The sequence below is a fragment of the Thunnus thynnus genome, chromosome 19 (assembly GCF_963924715.1).
Source record: "Thunnus thynnus chromosome 19, fThuThy2.1, whole genome shotgun sequence".
Taxonomy (NCBI): Eukaryota; Metazoa; Chordata; class Actinopteri; order Scombriformes; family Scombridae; genus Thunnus; species Thunnus thynnus.
In genome coordinates this window covers 16,005,856-16,031,161 of record NC_089535.1, presented here as the reverse complement: position 1 = coordinate 16,031,161, position 25,306 = coordinate 16,005,856, and the positions used below count along the sequence as shown (strand labels likewise).

The 25,306-nt window shown below is 42.9% G+C and overlaps 2 protein-coding genes across 8 annotated transcripts; one reads left to right on the top strand and one right to left on the bottom strand.

Moving 5' to 3' along the window:
* Window positions 1–163: 163 nt before the first annotated feature.
* Window positions 164–7,205, bottom strand: rhof (ras homolog family member F). Its single transcript, XM_067575346.1, has 5 exons — window positions 3,116–7,205; window positions 2,736–2,823; window positions 1,499–1,608; window positions 1,014–1,148; window positions 164–753 (listed from the first exon to the last, which is right to left on the bottom strand). The coding sequence occupies exons 1-5, from the start codon at window positions 3,251–3,253 to the stop codon at window positions 589–591; spliced, it is 636 nt and encodes a 211-aa protein (XP_067431447.1). The 5' UTR covers window positions 3,254–7,205; the 3' UTR covers window positions 164–588.
* Window positions 7,112–25,306, top strand: setd1ba (SET domain containing 1B, histone lysine methyltransferase a). Of its 7 annotated transcripts, none has more exons than XM_067575330.1 (19): window positions 7,112–7,239; window positions 7,776–7,892; window positions 10,288–10,439; window positions 10,719–10,817; window positions 11,150–11,420; window positions 12,441–12,562; window positions 13,142–14,242; window positions 16,157–16,909; window positions 17,678–17,851; window positions 17,951–18,044; window positions 18,129–18,340; window positions 18,433–18,511; window positions 18,595–18,960; window positions 19,075–20,352; window positions 20,631–20,797; window positions 20,906–21,031; window positions 21,346–21,465; window positions 22,605–22,742; window positions 23,467–25,306. In XM_067575330.1, exons 3-19 carry the CDS (start codon window positions 10,302–10,304, stop codon window positions 23,638–23,640), a joined length of 5,412 nt encoding a protein of 1,803 aa, XP_067431431.1. In that variant the 5' UTR covers window positions 7,112–7,239; window positions 7,776–7,892; window positions 10,288–10,301; the 3' UTR covers window positions 23,641–25,306. The 7 variants fall into 7 exon arrangements, with proteins under 7 accessions (XP_067431431.1, XP_067431430.1, XP_067431429.1 ...); XM_067575329.1 differs by having other exon boundaries at window positions 7,181–7,331; XM_067575332.1 differs by lacking the exons at window positions 7,112–7,239; window positions 7,776–7,892 and adding an exon at window positions 9,434–10,046 and having other exon boundaries at window positions 19,075–19,209; window positions 19,675–20,352.

Below are 25,306 nucleotides of genomic sequence, written 5' to 3'. Positions count from 1 at the left end.
GTTTTGTTAAACTGGAAACAAGTTAACCCTGAAGATTTCTCATTTCTCAAGAGTGTTAAAGCTACAGTACCATGATACATTGAATTTTAACAACTACTCTTCTGTGAATTTTTAAAACTAATAGAAAACAATGAACAACTTCACATTCCTCCAATAAATACACTTTTTGATAAAAACACATTTTTATTAAGCAGTGCAAAGATTTAGACTTTAAAAAAATAAAAAATATTAAAATATAACATTCTCATACAAAGTAAAAATACATTTAAAGAAGGCATTAGAAATATATCCAGTGTTACCAAGAGACTGTTCTTGCCACTGAATTGCATTTGAAACAGAGAAAATCTCCACACTGAAACTTCTTGCAAAATTGTCTTTCCTGTTGCATCATCATCGGCATTTGCTAGTGACGGTTAAAGGTGGGGGGGAGCCCGAACTTACAGAGACAATTCTTGACTTTCTGAACCAGCAGTCATGCAGCTGTTTCCACATCTGTCTAGGACTCTGAACGTTTTAGTTTCTGAATGCGAACATGAGGAGTCTGCGAGGAGAGCAGGACTCCTCGAAAGTCTCTGTCTTTTTTCAACCTCACAAAATGACACATTTTTTCCTCCTCCTGTTGTTCCTATGTTTCCGATTGAATGCCAACACTTTTTTGGTGGCTTCTCTGAAAATGTCATCCACGTTCTCCTGATGCTTCGCTGAACACTCGAGGTAGAGCTCTGCGTTCATCTGCTGCGCGGTCTCTTCGCCCTGCATCCCAAACCCAACCAGATGTTACAACGTTAGACTGTGTGACAGCTGTAGAAATGACAAGTGCACTGTTTGTCATTTCAGTCAGGATGGATTTTCCAGATATCTGTTATTGTATTTAAACCATAATAGAGTAAAATGTGGTTGTGGGTTCTGGTGCTTCGTCTTGCACGCTGCAGTTCACATCCTGTTAGCTCAAGCTAAAGGCCTCTTTTGTAGATCAATACATGCAAACTGAGGCACTCTGTATCTTGCCTTACCTGTGTGTAAGTGATGGGAGCCAGATTCATGGCCTTCAGCTTCCTTGCACACTCTTTATCCTTCCTGAGGTCAGTCTTGCAGCCAATCAGGATGACAGGAATGTCCCGACAGAAGTGCTTCACCTCTGGGTACCACTGGGTGAGGAAAAAGGAAAGAAATGTCAATAATTAATCATTAATAAGAGCCCCACAAGCTGGTTTAACATACTTTTCTACATTCTTTGACAGTATTTCTCACACTATTTGTAAGCAGCACTATATCAAGTGTCACCGGCATGAACAGGGTCAATGTCCACATGCTGGCAGAGCTGCATGAGTTAATCATAGCTGAAAGAATGCAGCCAACACCAACGTACCAGACTCTAGCAATCATTTACAAACCTTAGTGTGAACAGCAAACCTGACACTCCTGTTCAACAGTGCTAACTTTGTTTCTTTGCACCTGCATGAATAACTTGGCACATTGTTCATGCAGCAGCGATTACCTTTATCATGACATTCTCAAAGCTGGTGGGGCTGGTGACATCAAAGCAGACTAAAACCAGATTGGCTTCTTGGTAAGAAAGCGGACGCAGCCTGTCATAGTCTTCCTGTCCTAAAAGAAAAAAAAAATATGTGTTAGCTGATAAATGTAGAATTGTGAAAAGACTTCATGTGGAGAAGAAGGACTAAATTCTACTTTGGATGCAACAGCCTGAACATAAAGATATGATATATGTGTAACAAAGTTAGGGCAGATGTATAAAACCACATCCTGGCTTCAGCTTCCTTTTCCGCTGATGTAAGGCACGCTACTGCAATTATACAAAAGATAAGTTGCAAACAGACTGTCTTGTGTTTTCCTGAAAATGACATAACTTCACATATGAACTTCATAAATTATGCCTGACAGAAATACAATATTTTGTGAATGTTTGAATGGGGGAATTATTTAAATCACTTTGAAGCTGGTGTCAAATTAATACCTCATCTTTGCTACAAATACAATAATGTCTCATTTCTGATAACTACACTAGATAAAATAGAGAAAATTTAAACAAAATCATAAATTAAAATGAATATTGTTGAAACTAGTGTTGAGGTGACGTTATTATAGACACCTAAAAACACAATTCTCATGTATTAGTCTGGTTCTAATATTGGTCAATGGCCAAAAAACATCACTATGACTCAGCTGTTTGAAAAGAACATACAAAGTAAATGGAAGTTTGCACTAAATCAGGAGGAATAAGAATTTTTTTTTTTGATTGATTTAGGTTTTTTTTTTAAATCATGAAGTATAACAAAATAATAAATGTGTGTTAAATTTGACTCCATAATAGGTCGATAGTTAATATGCAAACAGTTGGTCAGTTCCTGAATTATAGTTTTGCTTGTGCAGTGACGTTAACATCGACCTTTACCACTTCCTCTGTCAGTGTCAGAACAATGAGATAAAGAGTGAACATACAGTGTGACGATGTGTCAACTTTACTATCTTATAATATATATTAAATTGTAAAAATGATTCCGCCTCTGGCAATCACATCAGCATTGAACTGTGACTCAGTGTATACTTTCTATCTACATATTCCACCATCTGTTGAACACTGTGTATAGTCACGGAGCTCAGTTGCTCCACACCCTGATGTCAATCCACATAATGTCAAATATCATTATAGAGACTTAAAACTAAATCAATGCATTCAACACAGAGGTGATGTTTGATAAGAAGAGTCTTACCAGCTGTGTCGTACAGGTTGAGCTTTATCTCTTTTCCTCCAAGAGAGATTGTGGTGACATATTTTTCGAACACTGATGGGGCGTATTTCTGTTTTAGACACACAAGAGAAAGATGTCCATTTTATGATTTATCCATGTTTATGTTCTGTCACATATCACATTTCTGCTCATTTAGTTAGTTTTATTAATGATTCAAAAGGAAATTCATTTCACTATTTTTTAAACTAAATTTGGATTTAAAAAAAGGGCTGAGAGATGTTCAAATATCAATATTATTATAATTTTTCACAGAGATGATCAGAGAAACAAGCCTGCAGTAATAAACTGATACACAGCATCAACAGATGTGTATCATTACATGACATTTTAACTCTTCTTACCTCTGGAAAATCACCTTTGGCATAAACCATCAGAAGAGATGTTTTCCCGCAGCCTCCATCTCCCACGATCACAATTTTAAGTTCTTCTCCCTTTTTTGTGGCGGTACCATTAGCAGTCCTGGCACCGTTTTGTGTCATCTCGCCTCCAAACAGTCAAACAGGTGCCAGACAGGACGGGGCTGAAGTCACTCCCTCCAAATGTAGGTTAAATACATGGCAAAACCTGATCAATCTATATTTGGAAAGGCTGAGTTGATTTTACAGACAGTGTCAAGAGTGAGGAACAGACGAGCCTCATGTTTTACCAGCTCACTCTGTTCACCACATCCTGTTCCTGCCACACTGTGAAGCTGTTTCTAATTGACCCCCCTACACTTCTCTCCTGTCCTATTAGCTGTTGGCTCACTGAAAGCATCTCTTCGTGAGAACAGTACCGCAGCTGAGTTGCACATGTGGAGGAGTTGAGTCTGGCTGCTCCTACTTCCTCTATGTGCATGATTATTTTATTTTATGGGTGGGTACTATTAGTCTGACGTACTGCCTCCTTCTACAGAGGAATAAATGTGAGATAGCACTTCCAAGGCACACCAAGAAGTCAGCAAGTTTTTGTACATTTATCACCGCAGTATCTCTAGATTCTTGTCTGTTATGTCAAAAATGTGTGGCGTGCAGATGCTCTGATGACAGCGGATGACTGACATGAATGTGCAACTAATCTCTTACCTCTATTTGAGGTTTTTATTTTTATCAACCTGTTTTCTCAGAAACGTAAACCGGAAAAACCTGTACTGGTAAAAGGTCAGCTCCTCTTCTATTTGGATGAAGCCCAAATGATAACATGGCCTGTTAACCTAATTTCACCCAGATGCATCAGATGTATTTTATTGTGCATTTTATTTGTGCCATCAAGCCTTTTCATTGATAGTCATGGATGTTTGGACCATTATAAAATACTCTTGTAATGCTACTTCATTGAATATACAGTATGTCTAATATGTTGGATTCATAATGAAGCACTCACTTAAATCAGTGAGAAACAGAAATACAGATATTTTAATTGACTGAGTCCATGATTGTACAAAAATTAAAACAATCTTAAATAAACTTTCAGGAGCCAGGCAATCAATTTACATGCTGAGTCTAATTATACAATTAGAAGGATGTTTTCAGATGAGATATGAGTAACAAAGTCCTTTTCATTTGATCTTATGAATCCTCAGGGGTAGTTAGAGGCAACATGTCAGTCACACATCTCTGTTCAGTCTGTATGGCTGAACACAGCAGTGACATCACAGGTTGGGCGTCAGGACAAACTATTCTGTCTCGTCCCAGGGTGCGATGTGCGGACATCTTACCCGGCAACAAACTAACTCAGTGAGCAAAGAGGTACAGTATGTAACCTTAAATGGATTAAATGTGGATTTAAATGGGAGGCGGTGAGTGTGCGAGGTAGACAAGATGCTCTTGTGTATGAAATAACTTATCAGTGTTGGAATTAAATGAGATTTCCCTTCAATATTGAGTCTGTTCTCTTGTTGGGTGAATGTTCGTGAGCCAGATGTGCTGTTTTCTAGTAGTGATCAAAGACAAATATACATTCTGTCCTTTTTCCTTTGACTTACTGCTGGGTAATAGATGACCTGCATGACCTAGAATTTTCAGACACTACATTGCATGCAATAAAATGAAAGTTGAACATTAGGTTTGGAAATATGTTCCAGCCATATGTCGACGGTTTCTAATAATTACAGTTGGTCACAGTGGGTTTCAGGAGATCATAGAGAATGAGTGTGAATCATCAGAATATACAAAAAATAAATGTGATTACTCTTGATTCAACTCTTGGAACATTTTTTCTGCCATAAAGGCAAAATTGTGTCAAATTTTAAGATCTAATGAAAGGGTTAAATATCAGTGATTACTGGTGGGAAAAGATATATTTAGTGGGTAGGGTTGCTGAAATTTTGAGCAAGCTGTCCCTTTAAGAGAATAAACTGACAATGCCCTGTACTTTGTCTATTTTAAGAAAACACTTGTAATCTTTTTAAGTATTTTGCATGAGTACACTATACATTCACATGATCCTACAGCCGTGTGTCAACATGACATCAGAACTGTGTTCATTGTGTGTAAGCTATCTAATAAGTCATGGCAGAATAAAATACTCTTTTAAATATGGGCCTAAAAATCATTTAAAGTTAAAAAGAAATGCATTGTAAGTCCATCAAAAAAAAAATCCCAACGTCCTGCTTTAGTTTCCACAACAACAAAACATAAAAATGTGTGTATAGTCTATTTATTTAAACATCTCAGAAACACAGACAGGAGATAATGTTGCCAAGTAAAATACACTAAAAAAACAAAACAATTTACACTGGACATGCAAATATTTAGGAAAAGGAAATGTTTTAAATATAACAAATACAGTACCACCAATCTGCATGAGAAATTCTTGAATAGGCGACTGCACCCATAACTAATAATAATCTTTTTTAAAAAAAAGTCGATGATGCCTGATTTGGTTCAGTCAACAATCCGTCAGCATACAAAGAAAAACAGAAAAGAAATGGCTGCAGTTTGTCTGGCTGCCTGGTTTTCCTGACAACACGTAATTAGTCTTACACCGTTCCCATGTCCCATGTGCATCTACAATACGGTATGGTGCAGCACAAGCTATGAAAAATACCTGTAATCAATAATAAAAAAAAGAAAGAAAGAAAAGAAAATAGTGCTTGTTTGACTTACAAGGTGAAGCCTAACATATGTAGCCTATAAAGGATATCAAATTGTCCTGTAGGTGTACAAAATATCCGTACGTGTACAGCCCATTTTCATTAACTCATAAACAACAAAGAACAATTGTCAAAAATGTCTTTTTCGCCGTGCAGAGAAACAGCTGTCCTGCAGAAGAGAGGCCAGTCCTCTGTGTGGAATATTCCAGTCTGTCAGCGCGCAATGCTGAATGGCGCAACCCACCGGGGAGATTTTTTTTTTTTTTTTTTTCAACAAAGGCCTATAAATAACCTCATTGGCGGATTTGAACGCAAACCCCTCGAACTAATGTCAAATTTTCACCTTTGTTACACACAGAAAACCTTCTCCACAATGTTGTCTCCATTACACGAAGGGTAAAGAGTCTGGAAAGCAAATGGCTTGTGAAAGGGGGAGGGGGGGGAATGGAGTTTACAGCCTCGTGACCTGCAAATGGATGAATGCGCGCGCTTGGCAGCCGGAGCTAGGAGTGGATAACAAGAAAAGCAGGCCTCTGACACAACCGACTTCGATTGTTGTGTCCTCATACGCAACATATACACGCACACACACCGACAAAAAGAGTGCGTAATAAGCGCTAGGCCTATATCGTGGCGCGCATGGAGACACCTTTTACGCACGCGAATAAAAACTCCCTCCTTCTCTGTTTTTTTTATCTCCTTTACCGAACTAAAGATGGCATCCCATCTTGTTTGATTGCATTATCTGGTCTGCAGCACTTGAAAATAACCTATGGTGATCCGCCAGCCTTTTGTCTGGAGCTGGGGTAGAGAAATAAAGAGAGAGAGAGGGAGAGAGAGAGAGAGAGCGCAGAAGCCCGAAGCACCCCCTGTGTTATTTTTCACCCAGATAAAAAAAAACAACAGGGTTGCTGCAGAGGATTCCTGATGACCTTATATGGCAGTGTGGGGGTGCTGCAACACGCTCCGGCTCAGATGGCAACCGTCCAAAAACTCTCGGATTACTGCCGGTTTCCAGGGCGAGTCAACCCAGGCAGCAACCAAACAGCCTGAATAACCCAACAGCCACCTTAATGTTTCCTTCCTTTAAACGAAATGTCGACTGCTTTTCTTCTCCTTTTTTTTAATACTTCTTGTAAAACATACACCCTTTTTCGAGCAAAACCACCCTCGTGTCGCTGGGTGTAAATATGTTGTTGAATCACGAAACACCGAGAAGTGTTCTCGGAAAAAACGACTCTTCCCCCCCTCCAGTGAGGGCGAACCTCACCCAGTTATGGCGCAGCAGCGTTTTTACAGCACAGTGCTCTCCTTTGTCTGTAAAGAAGCCATTTTGAGACAGCAGAGAAACCATTGAGCAAGTGTTAGCCTGCACACTACTAAACAAAAAAGGTATTTTTGGACAGAGGGAAGCAGTGAAAAATACAAGATTTCTCCCCATAAGATTCTTTTAAGACTTGGATTACATGTTTTGAATACTAACTGTAAGTTTACAATCAAAAACAATATATGAGTTACAGTTATATTTTACAAAAATCAATATATTCTTGCTGATATCGTCTTTTTTATCACAAGTATTGTTCATGTTGTCTGTCCTCTGTGAGAATACTTACACATATAAACTAGCAAATTTAGTGAAATATCTCAACAAAAAAATCCATTTACCTTTTCAATACAACTTTTCCTTGTGGTTTAATAGGAAGTGGCTTAGTTAGAAAATGTCGAAATTGGAAGAAGGTACACTTGACTGCAATCCTGTCTTCAAGGGGAGAGAGAGAGAGAGAGGAGATGGTTTGCATATTGCCCACACAGATGATGCTTGAAGATGCATATTCGCTGGCTGAGAGGCAATGCCTAGCACTGATCAAAAAAAAAAAAGTTTTCAAAAGAGCTCTATCTTTCGTGCTAATGGATTCCTTCCTTTTCAGGAGACGCTTTCCCACCCCTTATTAATGCCATTATTAGAGGATCCGAAGATGGAGCTGAAAACATTCCTCCTGCCCCTGCGTTTAGGCCTGTTAACTGCATTTCACCAAAGTGCTGAGGTAAATATTTTCACCATGAGAGTTTTCCCTCCATCTGTTTCCTCATAGCTTTGACAGTCTAATTTTTCTGAGCCGTTGTAGAAGCTGTAAAAAAAAAAAAAAAAAAGAAGAAAAAAAAAAGACTACATGGCAGGACTTGTTTAGAAATTTAAATATGCCCTTGAAGCAAGGTCAAGCCGTACGTTAAGGCTACTCTTTGAGCGGTTCTTAAATGGCAAATAGACAGTACAGACCAATCGTGCCTGTAAGCTGCCTCCACACTTGTAGGTACACAAGCCATCAGGTGTAAAGCGTTGCTGTTGTGAGAGGAAGTGTATAAAGTCATTAATCAGAGCCAATGGGGGTTATCAATCAACAGCCAAATAGCAAAGCAGCACAATGAAAGTATTTTGCAAAAGGCCATTAGTTACCCATGGCCTGCTTTCTGTCATTTTGAGGAGCAGTGGTACATAACCTGGACTGTATAGGCTGTATATTCATGTCAGCATGCCAGTGAACATATTGAACAAAGTTGGCTACTACAAAAGACACATTTTTCTATGAGATCAAATTGATGATAGCAAATACATGAATTGACAGAAAACTTTTTAATAACAGTAACTGCATGCCTCATTTTTTTTACATTACTAAATTACCAAAATTGTTAAATGATTATAAAAGAGTTGGACTTACTCATTGCTACTCATACAAGGCCATAAGTGCAACCTGCCATTACACATTTTGTTACTTCAAACTGTGTTGTTTCTCTTAATTCAACATCTCCAAAACCATACAGCTGTTTATTCACAACATTTTGGTTTTCTTTTCTTATAAATACTATTATATTGGGTGTGCCATGACCTAGTTAAGACAAAGATGGATTCCAGGCAGAGGAAAAAAGGCTCAAAATGTCACAGGGTATTACATCCAGTACATTCTCTTCCTTCTTCTCAATCCTTTAAAAGGAGGAATCATAGATTTATCATAGTCCGTGAGAGATGAGGAAATCAAGTGTAAGATCCCTTTTGGAACAAAGGAATAGGCCATTGAGTCCTGTTTCAGGAAAATGGCTGCCGAGAGCGCTCAGCCCCCTCTCTCTGCTCTCTGTTGAAGGACTCCTGAGCCGTGCCTCTAATAGCAGACAGCTCCTCTGGTGCTGCGCTCTGATTGGCCCGCCGCGTTGCTGCTGTTAACCAGCCAAATGCCCGAACACTGCAAAAACACCAGGCAATGTCAAACAAAACCCAGGTTGTCCGACAAAACACACTTCGAAAAAATTATTAAAATAAAAAAAAATCGATTAAAATCTCCGCAGTTATTTAATAATCGTAAAAATGAGGATTAACACAACGGTTTGGCACTAGTTTGTTGTTGTGGATTAGACCAACTGACAGAAAAAAGGAGATATAACGTAACAAACCGCCGCATGCTAACGGTTATAACGGTTATAAACGTTAGCTTGACTGTTTTAATTCAACTCCGGACCGACCGCGCTTCGTATTAAAATCATATTCCTGTCAGCTATTTCACAGAAGTAGTCAACAACAACACTAACGTTAGCTCTACGGCGGCGGAGTCCCCATTTGTTTGTGTTCAAATATGAGCCGACATGTTTGAATGTGCGAGCGACCGCTAAACAACTGCGACCAAATGGTGTTTTTATTAGCATTTAGTAGCAGTTAAGAGGATATGTGTCTGTCTAATGTTTGCCATTTGGGTAAATGCAATCGGCAGATTCCATACAAAAATGATTAAGAGGATTTAGCAACACAAACCTGTTCCCTAAGCCTGTTTCACTCGAATTTGTGTACGTGAACGTTGCTTTTCGTTTAAAAACGTTTAACTTTAATTTAAGGCAGTAGCGTCGTTAAATGGCCAGCAGAGAGAGAAATAAGTTTGAAACGAAAGTGCGGCTAGCATCGGAGGTGGGCAAGCCTAGCGGTGTATTGTGGGAGAGACAGGAGCTACAGACCAGAGGCACACAATATGTGTTGGCTCTCGCCGAAAAGGAGGCAGTATTCTTCAAGCTAAATCATGTAATGTAAGCGGCGAAAGGAAAGCGATTCCGTCTTTTCGTCAATTAAAGGAAAAAAAATCACTCGATCGGATGAACCATGTCCAAGCCAGGGGAGAGGAACAGATTGAACGAAGACCATGGCAGAAAGCAGAGTTCAAGTAAGCTTGTTCTTTTTTTTCCTCCTCTTTCTCCAGCTCTCCTAAATGCCTGTTTTCCGTAACTGGGATATACGCTAGATCCCGTTTTCGCTCCCCGCTTGGGTTACCCCCACCACCACCACCTCCAGAGTCATGCATCTGTACCGTTTGGCTGTTTTTAAAGTGTCGGGGAGGCTGGTAACGGGACCGTGTTTAGCCTCACGTTAGCTCCTCTCTCCTTGTCGCTTGCCTGTCGTTTCAGGTTTGGCGAACGGCATGGACAGTCATCCCGGCTGCGGCTCGGCGGAGAAGCGGAGTCACCACTGGAGAAGTTACAAGTTGATCATCGACCCGGCGCTGAGGAAGGGGTCGCACAAACTGTACCGCTACGATGGACAGACTTTCAGCATGCCTGTAAGTGCACCGCCTTTGACGCGCGGTGAGTAGGGCTACAATAGTAACCGAGTAGCCGACCTCCATGATAGGTTACAATGTGGCCGTGTTGCCGTGGCTCGGCCGCGGTCATGCTCCAGCATCATGCTCGGCCGGCGTGCCGGAGGTGTTCAGTCTAATCAGACACCGCGTCCGGTGTGTGCAAAACTACTTTGCAACAAGTTATTGCCGTGTGAAGTTGTGAATGGGAAGGATAACAGCATTGTGTCCCCCCCCCCCCTCCACCCTCTTCTCCTACAGAACCCCGGGATGCCACCGGTGGACATGCTCCGGGACCCGAGGATCGGCCGTCTCTGGACTAAGTACAAAGAGACGGACCTGCCGGTGCCCAAATTTAAGGTATGGTGCCAGCTTTTTCCTTGTGGAAAACAGGCGCTGTCAAAAGTTGCAGACACACCCCCTCGCTCATCTTCGGGAAGAGGAGGAAAAGCACAGTTGTCGGGAGGGCTGTCAAGCACCAAAATAACTAATGCATGCTGTAAATGTGGACTTTTAATTGTTTTCATAACAGGGACCCACTGAATTTGCATGCTTAGCGTTACTACTCCGGCGCTGCTGCTCTTTATTCAGCTGTCAGAGATTGACCCCACATGGTGCAACATTAACCCGAAAGCACTTCCAACATTAACCTCCCCCCCCCCCCCTCACCCCTCCTCTCATCCTTCTCCCAGATCGATGAGTGTTATATCGGCCCCGTGCCTCCAAAGGAGGTGACATTCGCCAGGCTGAACGACAACATCAGGGAAGGATTTCTTACCGACATGTGCAAGAAATATGGAGAAATCGAGCAGGTGGAGATCCTTTATAATCCGAAGAACAAGAAGCACCTGGGAATTGCCAAGGTTGTTTTTGAGACCGTAAAAGCCGCCAAGGTGGCCGTACAGTCGCTCCACAACACGTCTGTTATGGGAAACATCATCCACGTGGAGCTGGACCCGAAAGGTAAACAGTGATTCAGCCGTTCAAGGGAAACACATGTAACCTACATTTATGCACGATCGAGCTCTGCTCTTTGATGAAGTACGTAGTCATAAGCGAAACGTTGCTTTGTTTTGAATTATTAGGGGGACAGCTGTCACGTGTTTAAATTTACGTGCGTTGCCTGGTAACGTGGGATAATTGAATTTCATTGAATGTAAGCGTGCTCTGCTCCCACGAGCCTAGAGCTGAGGGTGCTGTGTACTCCCACTGCGCCCAATTTCAGCCCTGTAAACAAACACAAACCGATTTGTCACAGTCCTCTCCCCCCTTTTTAGATTGGTTTTTTTTTAGTCACTTTTATTAGAAATTACTGAAAGTTTCAGTCCGTTTTTCAATCAGTGATACTGTCAGGCTTCATGGTCTCTGCTGCTGTTTGTGACTGATGTAAAACAGCAACTTTAATTGTTTTTAAGATCATGTAAAGCATTTTTGACTTGCGGTCTTTGAAATAAATAATTATTAATTCAATTATTGATATTTTTGATGACAGTGTGCACAATTTTTACTGGCTGCCCAAGTGCTGCTATCTTGAATTATTCCCACAATTCTATTTTTCCTTTTTTCTAAACAGTTTGTGTCTTTATAGAAGTGTAGTTATTTAAATGTTTTGTGCAGCATATGCAAAATCTATGACATGTTTTTGTTATTATAAGGCTCTATATATCACATGTAAAGTTTTAGATTGACATTTTAACATTAACTATATTTATTGCATAACATAATTGAGTGTCATAGTTTACAGTTGATACATATGGAGGCAGAAACAATAATTAGTTTAGTTTATGATGCTTTTACTGCTTTTACTTCACTTTAAAAAACGAACCTGCAGAAGTGTATGTTGCTCTTCTACAAACATTCAGCTACCATTTGTATAATCACTGTTATTTAAATCATGGCAGCTTAGTTTCAATAAAGCCCCACTGGCGCTCAGCCAGCTTTATAAACTTGGCATCAGACCCGCTTGTGTTTACCGTTCCTCAGGTGAGAATCGCCTCCGATACTTCCAGCTCCTGATGAATGGCAGCTACACTCCACGGACTCTGCCTGTTGGTGGAGAGGAAGCCAGAGAAGTTTCTCCTCGTAGCCTGGCAGAAGCCTTACTGGTAAAAACTGCACTAAAATCATACAAAAGAATGAAAAAAAGTTTGGGGTTTTTTTTGTTTGTTTCTTTTGTAGTTTATTCAAAATCACTCCCATAGCTGTGGGACTTTAGTACAGTCTCTTTAAGGTCAGTCTGGAGGAGCGGTGACATGCTCTTGTGTAGCTGTACTGAATTGTAGTGTTACTTTGTAGAAAACTTAGCCAATCTAAGCTGACATCCTTATCTTTAATCCATTTTATCAGTGCAGCAGGTGGTGGAGTAGAGCAGAGGAAAGAATGTTTTCCAGCCCCTTGCCCGGCGGAGTGAAATCTCAAAGCCATTGAAACATGCACTTTGGCCTTGTAGCATGAGATCCCCCCCTCAGGCATTGTGCCTAGATACTCTTATCCACCAGTTTGCTTTTTTTTTTTTTAAACAATCCTCTCGGGTGTACACTGTGCAATGTAACATGTGTCAAGTTGCAACCAAAAGATGTTCTCAACCAAATGTCAGCAGTATTAGATTTTTTTAAACTTTGATGATAGAGGTTTTATTTGAGATTTGGTTGAGACTTATCCTGATCGTCTCTGTCTCCTCTAAGGCCTGTGAGCCCATCCGCAGGTTGTCGGAGAGCAGCGTGTCTGCTGTTGGAGGGACATTGCCGCCCAGCAGCTCCACCACTCCACTGTCCTTGGAGACGGGTTACTCCAGCCTAAGGCAGGACACACCCCAGTCCCAGGGAACCCCACATACCCCGCGCCAGACAGGTACGCCCTTCTCTCAAGACTCCAACTACTCCAGTCGGCAGTCCACGCCTGCGTACCAGTCCAGCCGGCCCGAGAGCTCCGGAGGTTACAAATCCCGGAGACACGAGAGTAAGTTCCAGGATGCGTACAATCGCAGACCGGAGAGGCCTCAGTACCGCAGCAACATGTATCGAAGTACGACGTCTGAGCAAGCTCCCTTCAAACAGCACCAACTCACCCCACCTGAGCCTCCACCTTCCACCCCTTCCTTCACCTACACAGCACCTCCCCCTGCTACACCTAACTTCAAGTCCGCCTTCTCGCCCTACCAGGCTCCTTTGCCCCCCGCTTTCCCCCCATCAGAGCCAGCTTTCAATCACCCAGCCCAAAGGGAGGGTGAGTACCTCCGACCCCCGCAGCCGCCTCTGGCAGCTGCCACGGACTTTTTGCCCGTCAAGGAGCGACCGGAAACTCCTCCGATCCCCGAGCCCCCACCGGAGCCCGTGCCCCATCCAACCACCCCTCCTCCTCAAACGCCAGAGCACTGCCCATCACCTGGCTCCCCCACGCTGGATCCAGAGCGCAATAGCCTGGATTCTCGCATTGAGATGCTCCTCAAGGAGAAAAGGACAAAACTGCCTTTCTTGGCGGAGCGAGACTCGGACACTGAGGTGCGAATGGAGGGGAGTCCCATCTCCTCCTCGTCCTCTCAGCTATCCCCAATTCCCCCTTACACGTCTGGCTCTCAAGGCGGCCAGCAAAATTCCCGTCCCTCTAGCACAGGCTTGGAGGATATCAGTCCGACCCCACTGCCAGACTCGGAAGATGAAGAGCCGATTCCCGGAACTGCCTCCCTGATCAAGAGAATCAGATCTCCGGTCCACGAGAAGATGGGCAACAGTGACCTCAAAGACGGACATTATCGAGGCCACACTCCCACTGATAAAATGGAGACAGTAAGACAGTTTTTTTTTCAGATATTTTCAGGAGAAGTTTCACATTTTGGAAAATAACTACCTATTAACATGAAAAATAATACCATGCTTAGTTTGTCACATTTCACAGCAGCTTAATGTGTCAGATGTAGCTAAAATTAAACCGCATTACCCGTCTTAATTAGTTTATAGTAGCACAGTGCTCATGTTTACTCACAGATGTGAATGACAGTTACACAAGGGACACAGGAAGTGAGGTCTAGTTTCAGTGCAAGGTGGCTGTAGTAAACTTTCCCTTTTGTTTCATTCTTTGTCTTCTGCCTTGTAAAGGAAATTCCGGTTTCACAGCAAACCGTATATGAAGGTACCACCCAAAAATGCTGTTTGCTCTTTCAGTTAACACCTGTGGTTTTTGTGCAAAGAATGAAAATTATCTTAAAACGTTATGTTAATTATTTTAGTTGTAATAAGCAGTGTTTGTCTGAGATTTACCTTTTTAAAAAGAGCGAATTTATCAGTGCAATAGGCTCTGAATATGAGTATAAAATAGTTGACATGAGTTATGAATATAAAGTTTTAGATGCATAACTTGCAGCCTCACAAATACCTTCACATGCATATGAAGCTGATCACCTTGACGGCAACCTGGCCCGTGATGTTGTATTTCTATAGTTTGTGCTTTGAAAGGAGAAATAAGAGCAGTTCTGCTGTTGGGGAATTGAATACTCTTGTTTCCTCTTTCTAAAACTCCCCACACGCGCTCATAGGGAGGAAAACACAGTTTGGCTGTGGGCCCCATTCACCACGACACTTCCTGGTTCTGCTGAGCCTGACAGTCAGGATTGGTCACAGCGTCCCATGTCTCACATTTCAAGTTATCACAAAGCAAACATTGCAAACAGGTCATTTGGGTAACGACGCCACTCCCATGCTGAGTTTACTCTGCTTAGTTTCATTTCTGTAGCAGTTGTAACAGAGATCCTTTTAAAATAAGAAACAACAGGGAAGAGAATTCAACACTGTTATGTTTAATAAAAGTCTTTATATTATCTGCTATGGTTTTAAAAATAGTTTGATGCTTGAGCAAACATGCTGAAGACATGGGTCGGCTGTGTTTGACTGCGCTAGTGTGTATACTAAACTTTGAACTCACATCAGCACTTAAATGATTTGCTGCTCATATTTTGAATGATTAACAAGTGGGGCTTTTTGGTGCCAAGACAAATGTGCCTGTAACAGAATATAACAAAGACTGTCAGGTACTGAAGATTCATAGTTTTGTTGGCTTATTGTTTGTTCAGATATTTCCTGATTTACATATTAAAAAAAAAAAATCTGCCATTTTTAAAAACTATTTTATTCAGGCAAAGTTCTTGTGTGTCTGCTTGTGTTTAGACCACATTTAACATTTGATAACTTACACTTCTTTTATTGAATTAAATAAAAAGTGTTTTGTAGAATTGAAACATTTCCAACAATACCCAGCCTTACTTATGTTAATTAATGTTAAAGCAAAAGGGGCAGATTTGACAAAAGAGTCTTAAGGACCCCCTCCATATGTTTGACAACATAAAAATGCTCTGCTTTGATTAATGATTTGTTGTCTGAAATGGCTCCGAAAATGTTGTGATGTCACAAATTCTTCAACAGAGATTTTATGTGAGCACAGAGAAACTTTCCCCCTTCGGCAGATAAATGTGAAAACTCTGCACATGCAGCACATCATCATCATAATTTTTTGAATGGAGGGCGACTTTAACTCAAGGTCCTCCTACTAGCTTTTTCCCGTGCTTTTGAATGTATCTCAAGGTTTTTATAAAGTGGTTTGTTCAGTTGTCATGGAGATAAAAGGGGATATGATTGTATGTGTGTAAACGGTGGAAAAATAGATGATCACCCTCCACAGTCCTGACAGGTTATCTCTTTTTCTCGCAGGCTCATCAGTCGTCAGGAGAAGACATGGAAATCTCCGACGATGAGATGCCCGGGACTCCGATCACCAGCGGGGACTGCGGCAAAGGCATCGTTGTAAACTCTGCGGTGTCCCCGATGCAGACCATTCCCATGCCTCCTCCCGGCTTCCCCCCTCTACCGCACCAGGCCAGCTTCTCCATCCCACATCACCACCTGCCCCCTCACTCTGCCGTCCCAGGACATCCTGCTCACCTGGCCGGCCATCCTGGAGTGCCTCACCACATGCTGCCACCCATGGGTCCTTACCCTCCTAGCATGATGCCGCTGGTGCAAATGGAGCTGATGAACTGCTTGCGGTGGGAACAGTGGAGCACGGTTCCCATGTCCTTCCAGATGCAGCAGCAGATGCTGAGTCGCATGGCACAGACCAGAGGGCCCTATCCTTATCCGCATTTCGTGGATAGTGGTGCATCTGGGCCATTTGCAGGACCCTACGCACCTCTGTCTATGGGTGCTACACCTGCTGGTGGTGCAGGGGCGCCCGGGCAACAGTGGCAACATCCCAGTGTGCCGAAGTTTAACCCTACTGTTCCTCCTCCTGGGTATGAGACCAAAAAGGAGGATCCCCACAAGGCCACTGTTGACGGAGTGCTGCTGGTCATTGTCAAAGAGCTGAAGGCCATCATGAAGAGGGACCTCAACCGGAAAATGGTGGAGGTGGTGGCTTTTAGAGCCTTTGATGACTGGTGGGATAAAAAGGAACGCTCAGCAAAGGTAAGTCTGTCATTTCACCTTCTGAGATACAAATAGTGTTATCTTGAGAGTCTAAGAGAGTGTTGTGGGGAAAATGTTCTTGATCTGACTTGTAACTGTACATCCTGCTAAATAAAACCGTCAGATAAGGTCCAAATTTATGAAATAATTATGCACAATAGAAACCATGAATGCAGTGACATTAATAATATTTAACTAAGTCTGCATTGCAGCACAAATGTTCATCATAAACATTCCTTCAATATTACACAGTAAAAACCACTTCTCTATGTTGTTTTTAGCTGATATGCTTCTCTGTGGTCTTGTCTTGTCACAAGTCTTGCATTATCAGTAAATATAGTTTGGACAAAACTCATCGGACATTTCTGACAGTAGTTTGAATATGATATATGATTGATAATGAATTATTTAAGTCGTTAATCAGGAAAAATGCCCAATATTTACTGGTTTCTACTTTCAAATGTGAAGATTGGATGCTCTTCTCTTTTTTATGGCATTTAAACTAGATTTTATATTTGTGGTTGGGGGTGGGGAGGGTGATCTGTTGATCAGACAAAACAAGCAATTTGAAGACATCTCCTCGAACTCTGGGAAAATAATTATCAGCTGAGTGATTTGTGAAAATAATCGCTACTTGCATGTTTATCTGTAGCAACCTATGTTTTATGAAAATAACTCTGCAGACTCTCTTTTGTATTGTTCAGTATATTAAGAGGGTTTAATAAACCTGGAACCACCTGGAATTAAAAATCCTATCCTTTTTCCCAGGCGTCTTTGACTCCGGTGAAGGGTGCGGAGGGGAAGGAGGAGGAAAGACCCAAACCCAAAGAGACGATGGGTTCAAGTCTGCTGGAGAACTGGAACAAGGGCGAGGGACTGGGCTACGAGGCAATGGGCCTGGGAATCAGTTTGAGAGGAGCCATCCGATTGCCCTCCTTCAAGGTAAGCCTTGAAATGAGTCACAGATAACACAGTTAAGTCTCTTTACTCTCCACCATGTGCACTGCCTGTTGGTGTTTAATGGTTGCATGTTGTGTTCAGGTGAAGAGGAAGGACCCACCTGAGGCCGCAGCCGCAGGGGACAACAAACGAGCCCGGCCCTCCACTCCAGTGGATGACGAGCTGGAGGATGAAGGTACGGCAGATCAAATACTCCACATGTTTAATCCCCCTCAGTTCTTCCAGTTCGCTGACGTATTTTGTGGTTATTTCCTGTCAGACCGGGACCGAGACCCAGCTGAGCTCCCCTCGGACGACTCCAAAATGGACGGCGACGGTGCATCAGCAAAGCGTAGACACTCACGGCCACTTGAGCTGGACAGCGAAGGAGAGGAGGAGGTGGACACGTCGGGGAAGGAGGAAGAGTCGCTCACCGACAGGGAGGAGGAACCTGATGAAACGGCAGCTGCGGACGGGATGTCGACAGGAAAAGTATGCTGTCTCAAAAATGACTCCTGATTGTTAATCTGTTGGATTATGGTGCCGTTTATTCACATTTTTGATGATTTGTAATTTTCTTTTAGAGTGATGATGAGGAGGGTGATGATGAAGATGAGGGAGACTCATCCAGTGAGAGTGCGTCCTCAGATTCGTCTGATGAAGGTACAAAACATCTGACAGCAAGAGTTTTCAAACTTTTCAAAGCATCTGTTTTCTGTAATTGATCGTTTCCTTTTTTCTCGCAGAAGGCGAGAGCTCAGACTCCTCCAAGGCCAGCTCCGACTCCTCGGCGGAAAGCGACGACTCCTCGGAGTACGAGTTAAGCACGGAAGAGGAGGACGAAGAGGGGGCAGCGAGAGTAGACATGGAGGATGATGGCAAAGTGGCCAAGACTTCCTCATCTTCTTCGTCCTCCACATCATCATCTTCCGATGAAGAGGACGGGGAGGCTGATACCAGGCCACCAAGCCCGCCTGCAGGCCCGGTTCCAGAGGATAAAGAGGACCACAGGAGCAGAGAGGAGCTGAGCAGCAAGCACAGACGCAGACCTCCGAGCCCTGAGGAAGCGGAGATGGAGGACCTGAAACCGCCATCGCCTAAAGGCATCCCAGGTGAGTGTTCAGGTGAAACATGAATCATTTCAATGAAGGTATTTAGCATTTTGAAGTACTGATGTCAGAGTTTAAATGAAATATGTATGTTATATATATGTTTTTGTCTTTTAGTCATAGAGCGAGACATCAGCGTTGATGGCAACATTCCTGTAGTGAAGTCCGAACCTCTGGAGCATGTAGCGAACCTTCGGCCACCCACTCCAACGGGCGCCCTGCCTGACAGTGACCAGGAGACAAAAACCAAAGGTAAAGCCGAGCCTGAGGAAGTAGCCTGCACCCCTGCCCGATTAGCCCCACCCCACATAGATTCAAACACACCTGTCCCCAAATCCGCCTCTGCATCTGTAATGCACCTCCCTCTCCCGCCTCAACTGGCAGTAGAAGGTCGCTCCCTCCTTCATCCACCCCCAGGTCCTCTACCTGACCTCCCTCAGCGACCCCGACTCCCTACAGATGAGGATATCCCTCGCACGCCGGGCAGGGACCTGATGGAGCGCGCCCGGAGTCTGGGCAAGTCCCAGAGTACGGACACGGTGCCCATCACACCCGGCAGCGATGCCCCGCTGACGGGCAGCAGCCTGTTGCTTAGCTCCCCTCACATCCCTGGTAGTCCATTTTCCTACCCTGCACAATCTCCTGTCCTTAGTGCGGGTGTCCCCCGCACTCCAGGTAGAGACTTAACATTCACCCCTGTCTTCCCCGACCCCACAGCACTGCCTCTTCACAGGAAAATATCCTCCGAGAGCCTGGACGACAGACCACTTTTTAAGGAGCCGCCCATCAGCGCCTTGCCAAACCAGGCCCTGTCATCCGGCACAGAGCTTTCAGCCAGTGTCCCCGAAGACCTGCCCGCTGGCCTCACTGTGGACGTCCCTGTGCCGTCTGACACTGCCCCATCAAAGAGGAAACCCGGACGACCCAAAGGCAAAAAGACTCTGGCTGTCTCAGCAGCTGATGAGTCTTTGGATCTCTCATCTGAGCCCTCCACTCTGCCTGACGATGCACACCATCTATCCATGCAAATGAAGTCCCCCGACCACCCGAGCCTGGACTTCCGGGAAAGAGAGGTGGAGCCTCAGACAATCCTGCCCACCTCAGACGGCTTCCTGTCCTATGAGGATGAGGCACCTGTGGCTGTAAAGCCTGCTCGGAGGGCACGGCGAGGCTGGGAGGAGCTGCTGCTGGACAGCCTGTCCCCCGTCCCCACGCCTCACCGGCCCTACTTCACCCCACGCTCCGAGTTCGAGGAGATGACCATCCTTTACGACATCTGGGACGAAGGCATAGATGATGAGGACATTCGGCTTCTGCAGATCACTTACGACAAGATGCTTCAGCAGGATAACGGCAACGACTGGCTCAACGACACGCTCTGGGTCAACCATCCTTATATCCTTTACTGCTTAACGTCTACAGGAAATGTTGTTGTATGTCACTTTTAAAAACAAAGTTACAAAATTCGCCACAAACCCAAGAGATAAAAAGCACAGAAGAAATACTATAATACCAGTAAAATGTGAATTATTTTCTTTTTTAATAGTTATGTACTGTGTGTATCAAATAGCAGCCCCCTCTGGTGGTGAAAATGAGGAACTGTTTTGTCGAGTGTTTTGGTGTCCCAGCTGTGTTCCAAAGCCTTTTCAGTATCTTCTTTGACTTCACCGCACCTACCAACAACCCGAGAGTGAAGAAAAAGAGGAGAGACGACGGCATGAGGGATCACATGACTGGCTGTGCCAGAAGCGAGGGATACTACAAGATCGACAAGAAGGACAAGATCAAGTACCTTCAGAGCACACGGCTGCAGTCGGAGGAGCCGCCTGTCGACACACAGGTGAGACACACGGACGAACTGTGATGCTTGAGTTCAGATGTGAAAATATTAAAGGCGTACTGTTGTTAAAGAATTAAATGTAAACATATCTCCGTCTCCTCCCTGCAGGGTATGAGTATTCCTGCACAGGTCCACGCCTCTACCAGAGCGGGCTCGGAGCGGCGGTCGGAGCAGAGGCGTTTGCTGTCCTCTTTCGCATGTGACAGCGACCTGTTGAAGTTCAACCAGCTGAAGGTGAACAAAATGAAACAGAACTTTGTCCCAGTGGGGAGTTTGATTCACCCTGAGTGTTATAAAAAGAAAATAACATTAATTAAACAGACACAACAAACACAGAGAGTTGTCGGTGCAGTTTTTGTCATCCTCAAAAGTCAAGAGTTTTTTACAATTTAAAAAAAAAAAAAAAAAAAAAATTTAAAATCATTATTTCTAATTCCAAGTTTTTTTTCTCAGCAAATAACAAAAAGTTCTTCATTCATTACGAAGATGTTTCAGCTTTTCTGTTACTCAGAAGTGAAATTTTTCCCCTTTTTTTTTCTCTCTCTCAGTTCCGTAAGAAGAAGATCAGGTTCTGCAAGTCGCACATCCACGACTGGGGTCTGTTTGCTATGGAGCCCATTGCTGCTGATGAAATGGTCATCGAGTACGTGGGACAGAACATCAGACAGGTGAGAGATAGTTGATCAGATCATTTGAAGTGGATTTTCTGTGTATGTAAATAATTCAAGTCATGTAAATAAGTCAAAAGTGTCTTTATTATCCAAAAATATGGATGTATATAGATGCACATTTTAGGGCTGCAAATAACTATTATTTTCATTATATCATCATAATTTAATTTAGTCATTAATCTGTCAAGTATTTTGTCAATAATTTGATTAGTTGTTTGGTTTATTAAGTGTCAGAAAATGGTGAAAAATGACAATCACTGTGTCCTAGAGCTTAAGAACCTAAAATGTTTTGTCCCAAACAGTTTTCTGTCAGAGGAGACTAAAGAAACTAGAAAATATTCGCATTTAAGAAGCTGGAACCAAAGAATTTTGGGATTTCTTTTCTTAAAAAATTACTCAGAAGATTATCAAAGTGGCTGGCGGTTAATTTTCTGTCAACCGACTAATCTATTAATCGATTAATCATTGCAGCTCTAGCGCATTTTTGTTGTCAGGATGACCAGGGCTATTTGAAAATTAACAATTGCGTTCAAGATTTATGATGGATTATATACATAGAATTTAAGTTTGCTTTGAAAATGTCTGTTACAAGATGCATTTTATTAGATCTCTTAAGATGTCGAATATGACAGCTCATTACAAATCTGTGAAGTTTTGGTGTACCTGGTAGGAAATATGAGCTTACTCACTTTTACTCAGGTTGTACACCAGTCAAACCAGGTCCCTACATTTCTGACTTTGTAGGGGTCAAGGATCAGTACTCTTTACATCCTCTTCCTCCGTTAAGGTGAATGGGACTCAGCCTAACTTTGCCAAACCGTAACAACACTTAAGGGAGGGTTACAACCAATCATGATAGCTCATTTTGCTTTTAAAGACCAGAGCTTTTGACATGTGGACTGATACTGAGATAGTGGGTGATGTTCATGAGCAAGTCTCACTTTAACATGGACAGATAGAGTTTAATTAGAGATGGGAAATGACAACCTGCAGCTGTATTAACAGTGACTTCTCCGTGTTGTAATTGCATGTGATATAATTCTAGACACTTTTAAGGTCATAATCTGTTAGATAAAGCTATTAGTTTAAGTTTAGAACTGTTGCATTTCTAACGAGTGACTATCTTCCATCTCCAGGTGATTGCGGACATGCGGGAGAAGCGCTACGAAGAGGAGGGTATCGGAAGCAGCTACATGTTCCGCGTTGACCACGACACCATCATAGACGCCACGAAGTGTGGCAACTTCGCCCGTTTCATCAACCACAGCTGCAATGTAAGATGACAAGCTGCATGTTGTCTTCTTGTAAAAGCTTCAGCACCATGTCTATATGAAACAGAATCAGTCATGTGCATTAGTATCCTGGTTTCGATTATATTACATGATCTCTATACATGATCATAACAGTATCCAGGTTTCTGATCATCTGCCTGCAGGTGTGTCTTGATTTCTCACCATCTCCGCCACTATGAGATGGTTCAGAAGCCTTGATAAGGTGTTTACATGGCACAGTATCTTGGTTTCTATTAAAGTTCTCCAGGTAGTATATCCAGGTTTCTTAAAACGGGATAAGGTCTTATCCAGGTTTCTGAAACCAGGATAAGCTGTTGACATGTGCAAAACATCCAGGATACTCCAAAAACCCCAATCATAACCAGGATACTAAATGGCTGCTTATATATCACTTTTATCCAAAGCAGTTTACAATGTTTCTGCTGCTCACTCACCCATTCACACACACACACACTCACACACCAAATGGTGGCAAGCTACCACATAGAGTGCTGGCACAACCATCAGGAGCAATTTGGGGTTCAGTATCTGGCCTAAGGACACTTGAACATGCGGACAGAAGGAGTCAAGGATCAAATCACTGACCTTCTGATTAGTGGACGACCCCTATGTATCTCCTGAGCCACAGCCGCCTGAGCGTGCATGTAAACGCTCTCATTATACAAACATATTATAATCGTGTCCATTTTCTTTTTTTTTCTTTCAGCCCAACTGTTATGCAAAGGTCATCACAGTGGAGTCTCAGAAGAAGATCGTGATCTACTCCAGGCAGCCCATTAACGTCAACGAGGAGATCACGTACGACTACAAGTTCCCGATAGAGGACGAGAAGATCCCCTGTTTGTGTGGGGCGGAGAACTGTAGGGGAACGCTCAATTAACGTCGGCATCCGGTCAAGGTCAGAAGAAACTCCTCCGGGGGGGTGTAAAACCCCCCCGAAAGCCCTAAACTTTATTCGAGTTTCCCAGACATGCACACGTTGAGACTCCCCAATGATGAGGAGGAAGGCGTTACATTTGGGAGCGAGGAGAGGAAGAGTTCAGCCACCTTTACTGCACTCTTCGCATATTTAACTCTAGATTGTTTACGATTTATGGTGCTCTTGAAATGAAAAAAAAAAAAAAGCATAGTTTTTTATGTCTGCCAGTGACCCAGAATTTACAAAACACTTGACTCGCTGGTGCAGCGTTACCTCCCCTCCTCTCCCCCGTTGGACAGTATTTCAGCATGGTTCCTCCCAACACCCGGTCCTGGTTTGTACAGTTTTTTTTTTTTTTTTTTCCTTTCTCATTTGTCTCATAAGCTTTACGTAAACCACACGTGGTACAAAAAACAAAAAAACACACAACACAAACTCACATGTTCAGCTGCTTACTAACACTGTTGAGACGCACAAGCTCACCAGGGAAAACGCCTCTCTGCGGGAGACTTTTTTCCATCCAGCAGACGGGGAGGACGGCGGAGCGTCGCGGCCCGCCACGGAGACCGAAAAAAAAAACAAACAAACCCCGCTTTCTCGCTCCTACCTCCTCCTGCACCTTGGAAGTAAATCAAACTGATTTAAAAAGAAAAAAAAAATCAAGCAACAACAAAAAAAAAAAAGGTTAAATCCTGCCACAAAATCTGGAATATTTGGAAAATCACACCTGCCAATAACGGATCATGCTGCTTCCTATTAGTTTATGCAAAAGTTAAAGATGAAATTTGTATTATTAACGATATTCCAGTGTTTTCCAGTTTTGTTTAGGTGATTCTCTTTTTTCAAAGACACTATATTTGCCTGTTTGTGTGTGTGTGTGTGTGTGTGTGTGAGTGAATGTCCCTCGTCAGGCTCAGTGTATGTGAATATGAGTGCACTGCCCCCCCCCACCTGTAACCAACTCCTGTCTACATCCACCAGGCAGCATCTGAAAAAAAAAACACTCGTCAAACTACGTTTTCAGCTTCAGAAGAAACGATCCCCTTCTCGTTTTTTAAGTGCCATATGAATGTGTAACTGTCTTTTGTTTAACCCGAGCAGGCAGGCGACAGATAAAAAAAAAAAAAAAAAAGTCTGTTTACACGTACGCCGCAAAGAATCGGGTGTTTCGGCTTCCTTCGTGTCACGTCTGCGAACTCGTAAATGTTTGGTTTCCCCCCTTTCAACTGCAACACTTACAATCCTACCAGTGTTTAATGTTTCTCCTACGAGTGTTTCTACAACCCAGGAGATCTACTCGTTGTAGCTCTTGAAGGTTGTTCTTTCTTTCAAACTCATTAAGATTTAAAAAAAAAAAATATTTGTGAATGCACTCGAGGCTTGCACTTCTGCTTTACGCCCTCTCTCAGCCAATCGGTTTCCCCCTCTCAGCCTCAAGACCAAGTCAGTCATTGCTTTTCATTCATTTGAATTGATTGTGGAGATTTTTTTTTTTTTTTTTTTCCACCAGTGATGTGTATATTGTATATGATTACTTATTGTACAGAAGATCTAAAAGCTTTTTTATCGTCACAGGGGTAACACTTTTAAGATGCATCTTTCTCTCTCTCTCTCTCTCTTTTTTTTT

Coding starts and splice junctions, on each gene's coding strand:
- rhof (XM_067575346.1), bottom strand. CDS start 3,253: ATGACACAAAACGGTGCCAGGACTGCTAATGGTACCGCCACAAAAAAG. Junction 2,824..3,115: donor CCAAAGGTGATTTTCCAGAG/GTAAGAAGAGTT, acceptor TGTCTAAAACAG/AAATACGCCCCATCAGTGTT. Junction 1,149..1,498: donor TTGAGAATGTCATGATAAAG/GTAATCGCTGCT, acceptor TTCCTCACCCAG/TGGTACCCAGAGGTGAAGCA.
- setd1ba (XM_067575326.1), top strand. CDS start 9,986: ATGTCCAAGCCAGGGGAGAGGAACAGATTGAACGAAGACCATGGCAGA. Junction 12,563..13,141: donor GCCTGGCAGAAGCCTTACTG/GTAAAAACTGCA, acceptor GTCTCCTCTAAG/GCCTGTGAGCCCATCCGCAG. Junction 18,961..19,074: donor ATCGCCTAAAGGCATCCCAG/GTGAGTGTTCAG, acceptor TTTGTCTTTTAG/TCATAGAGCGAGACATCAGC.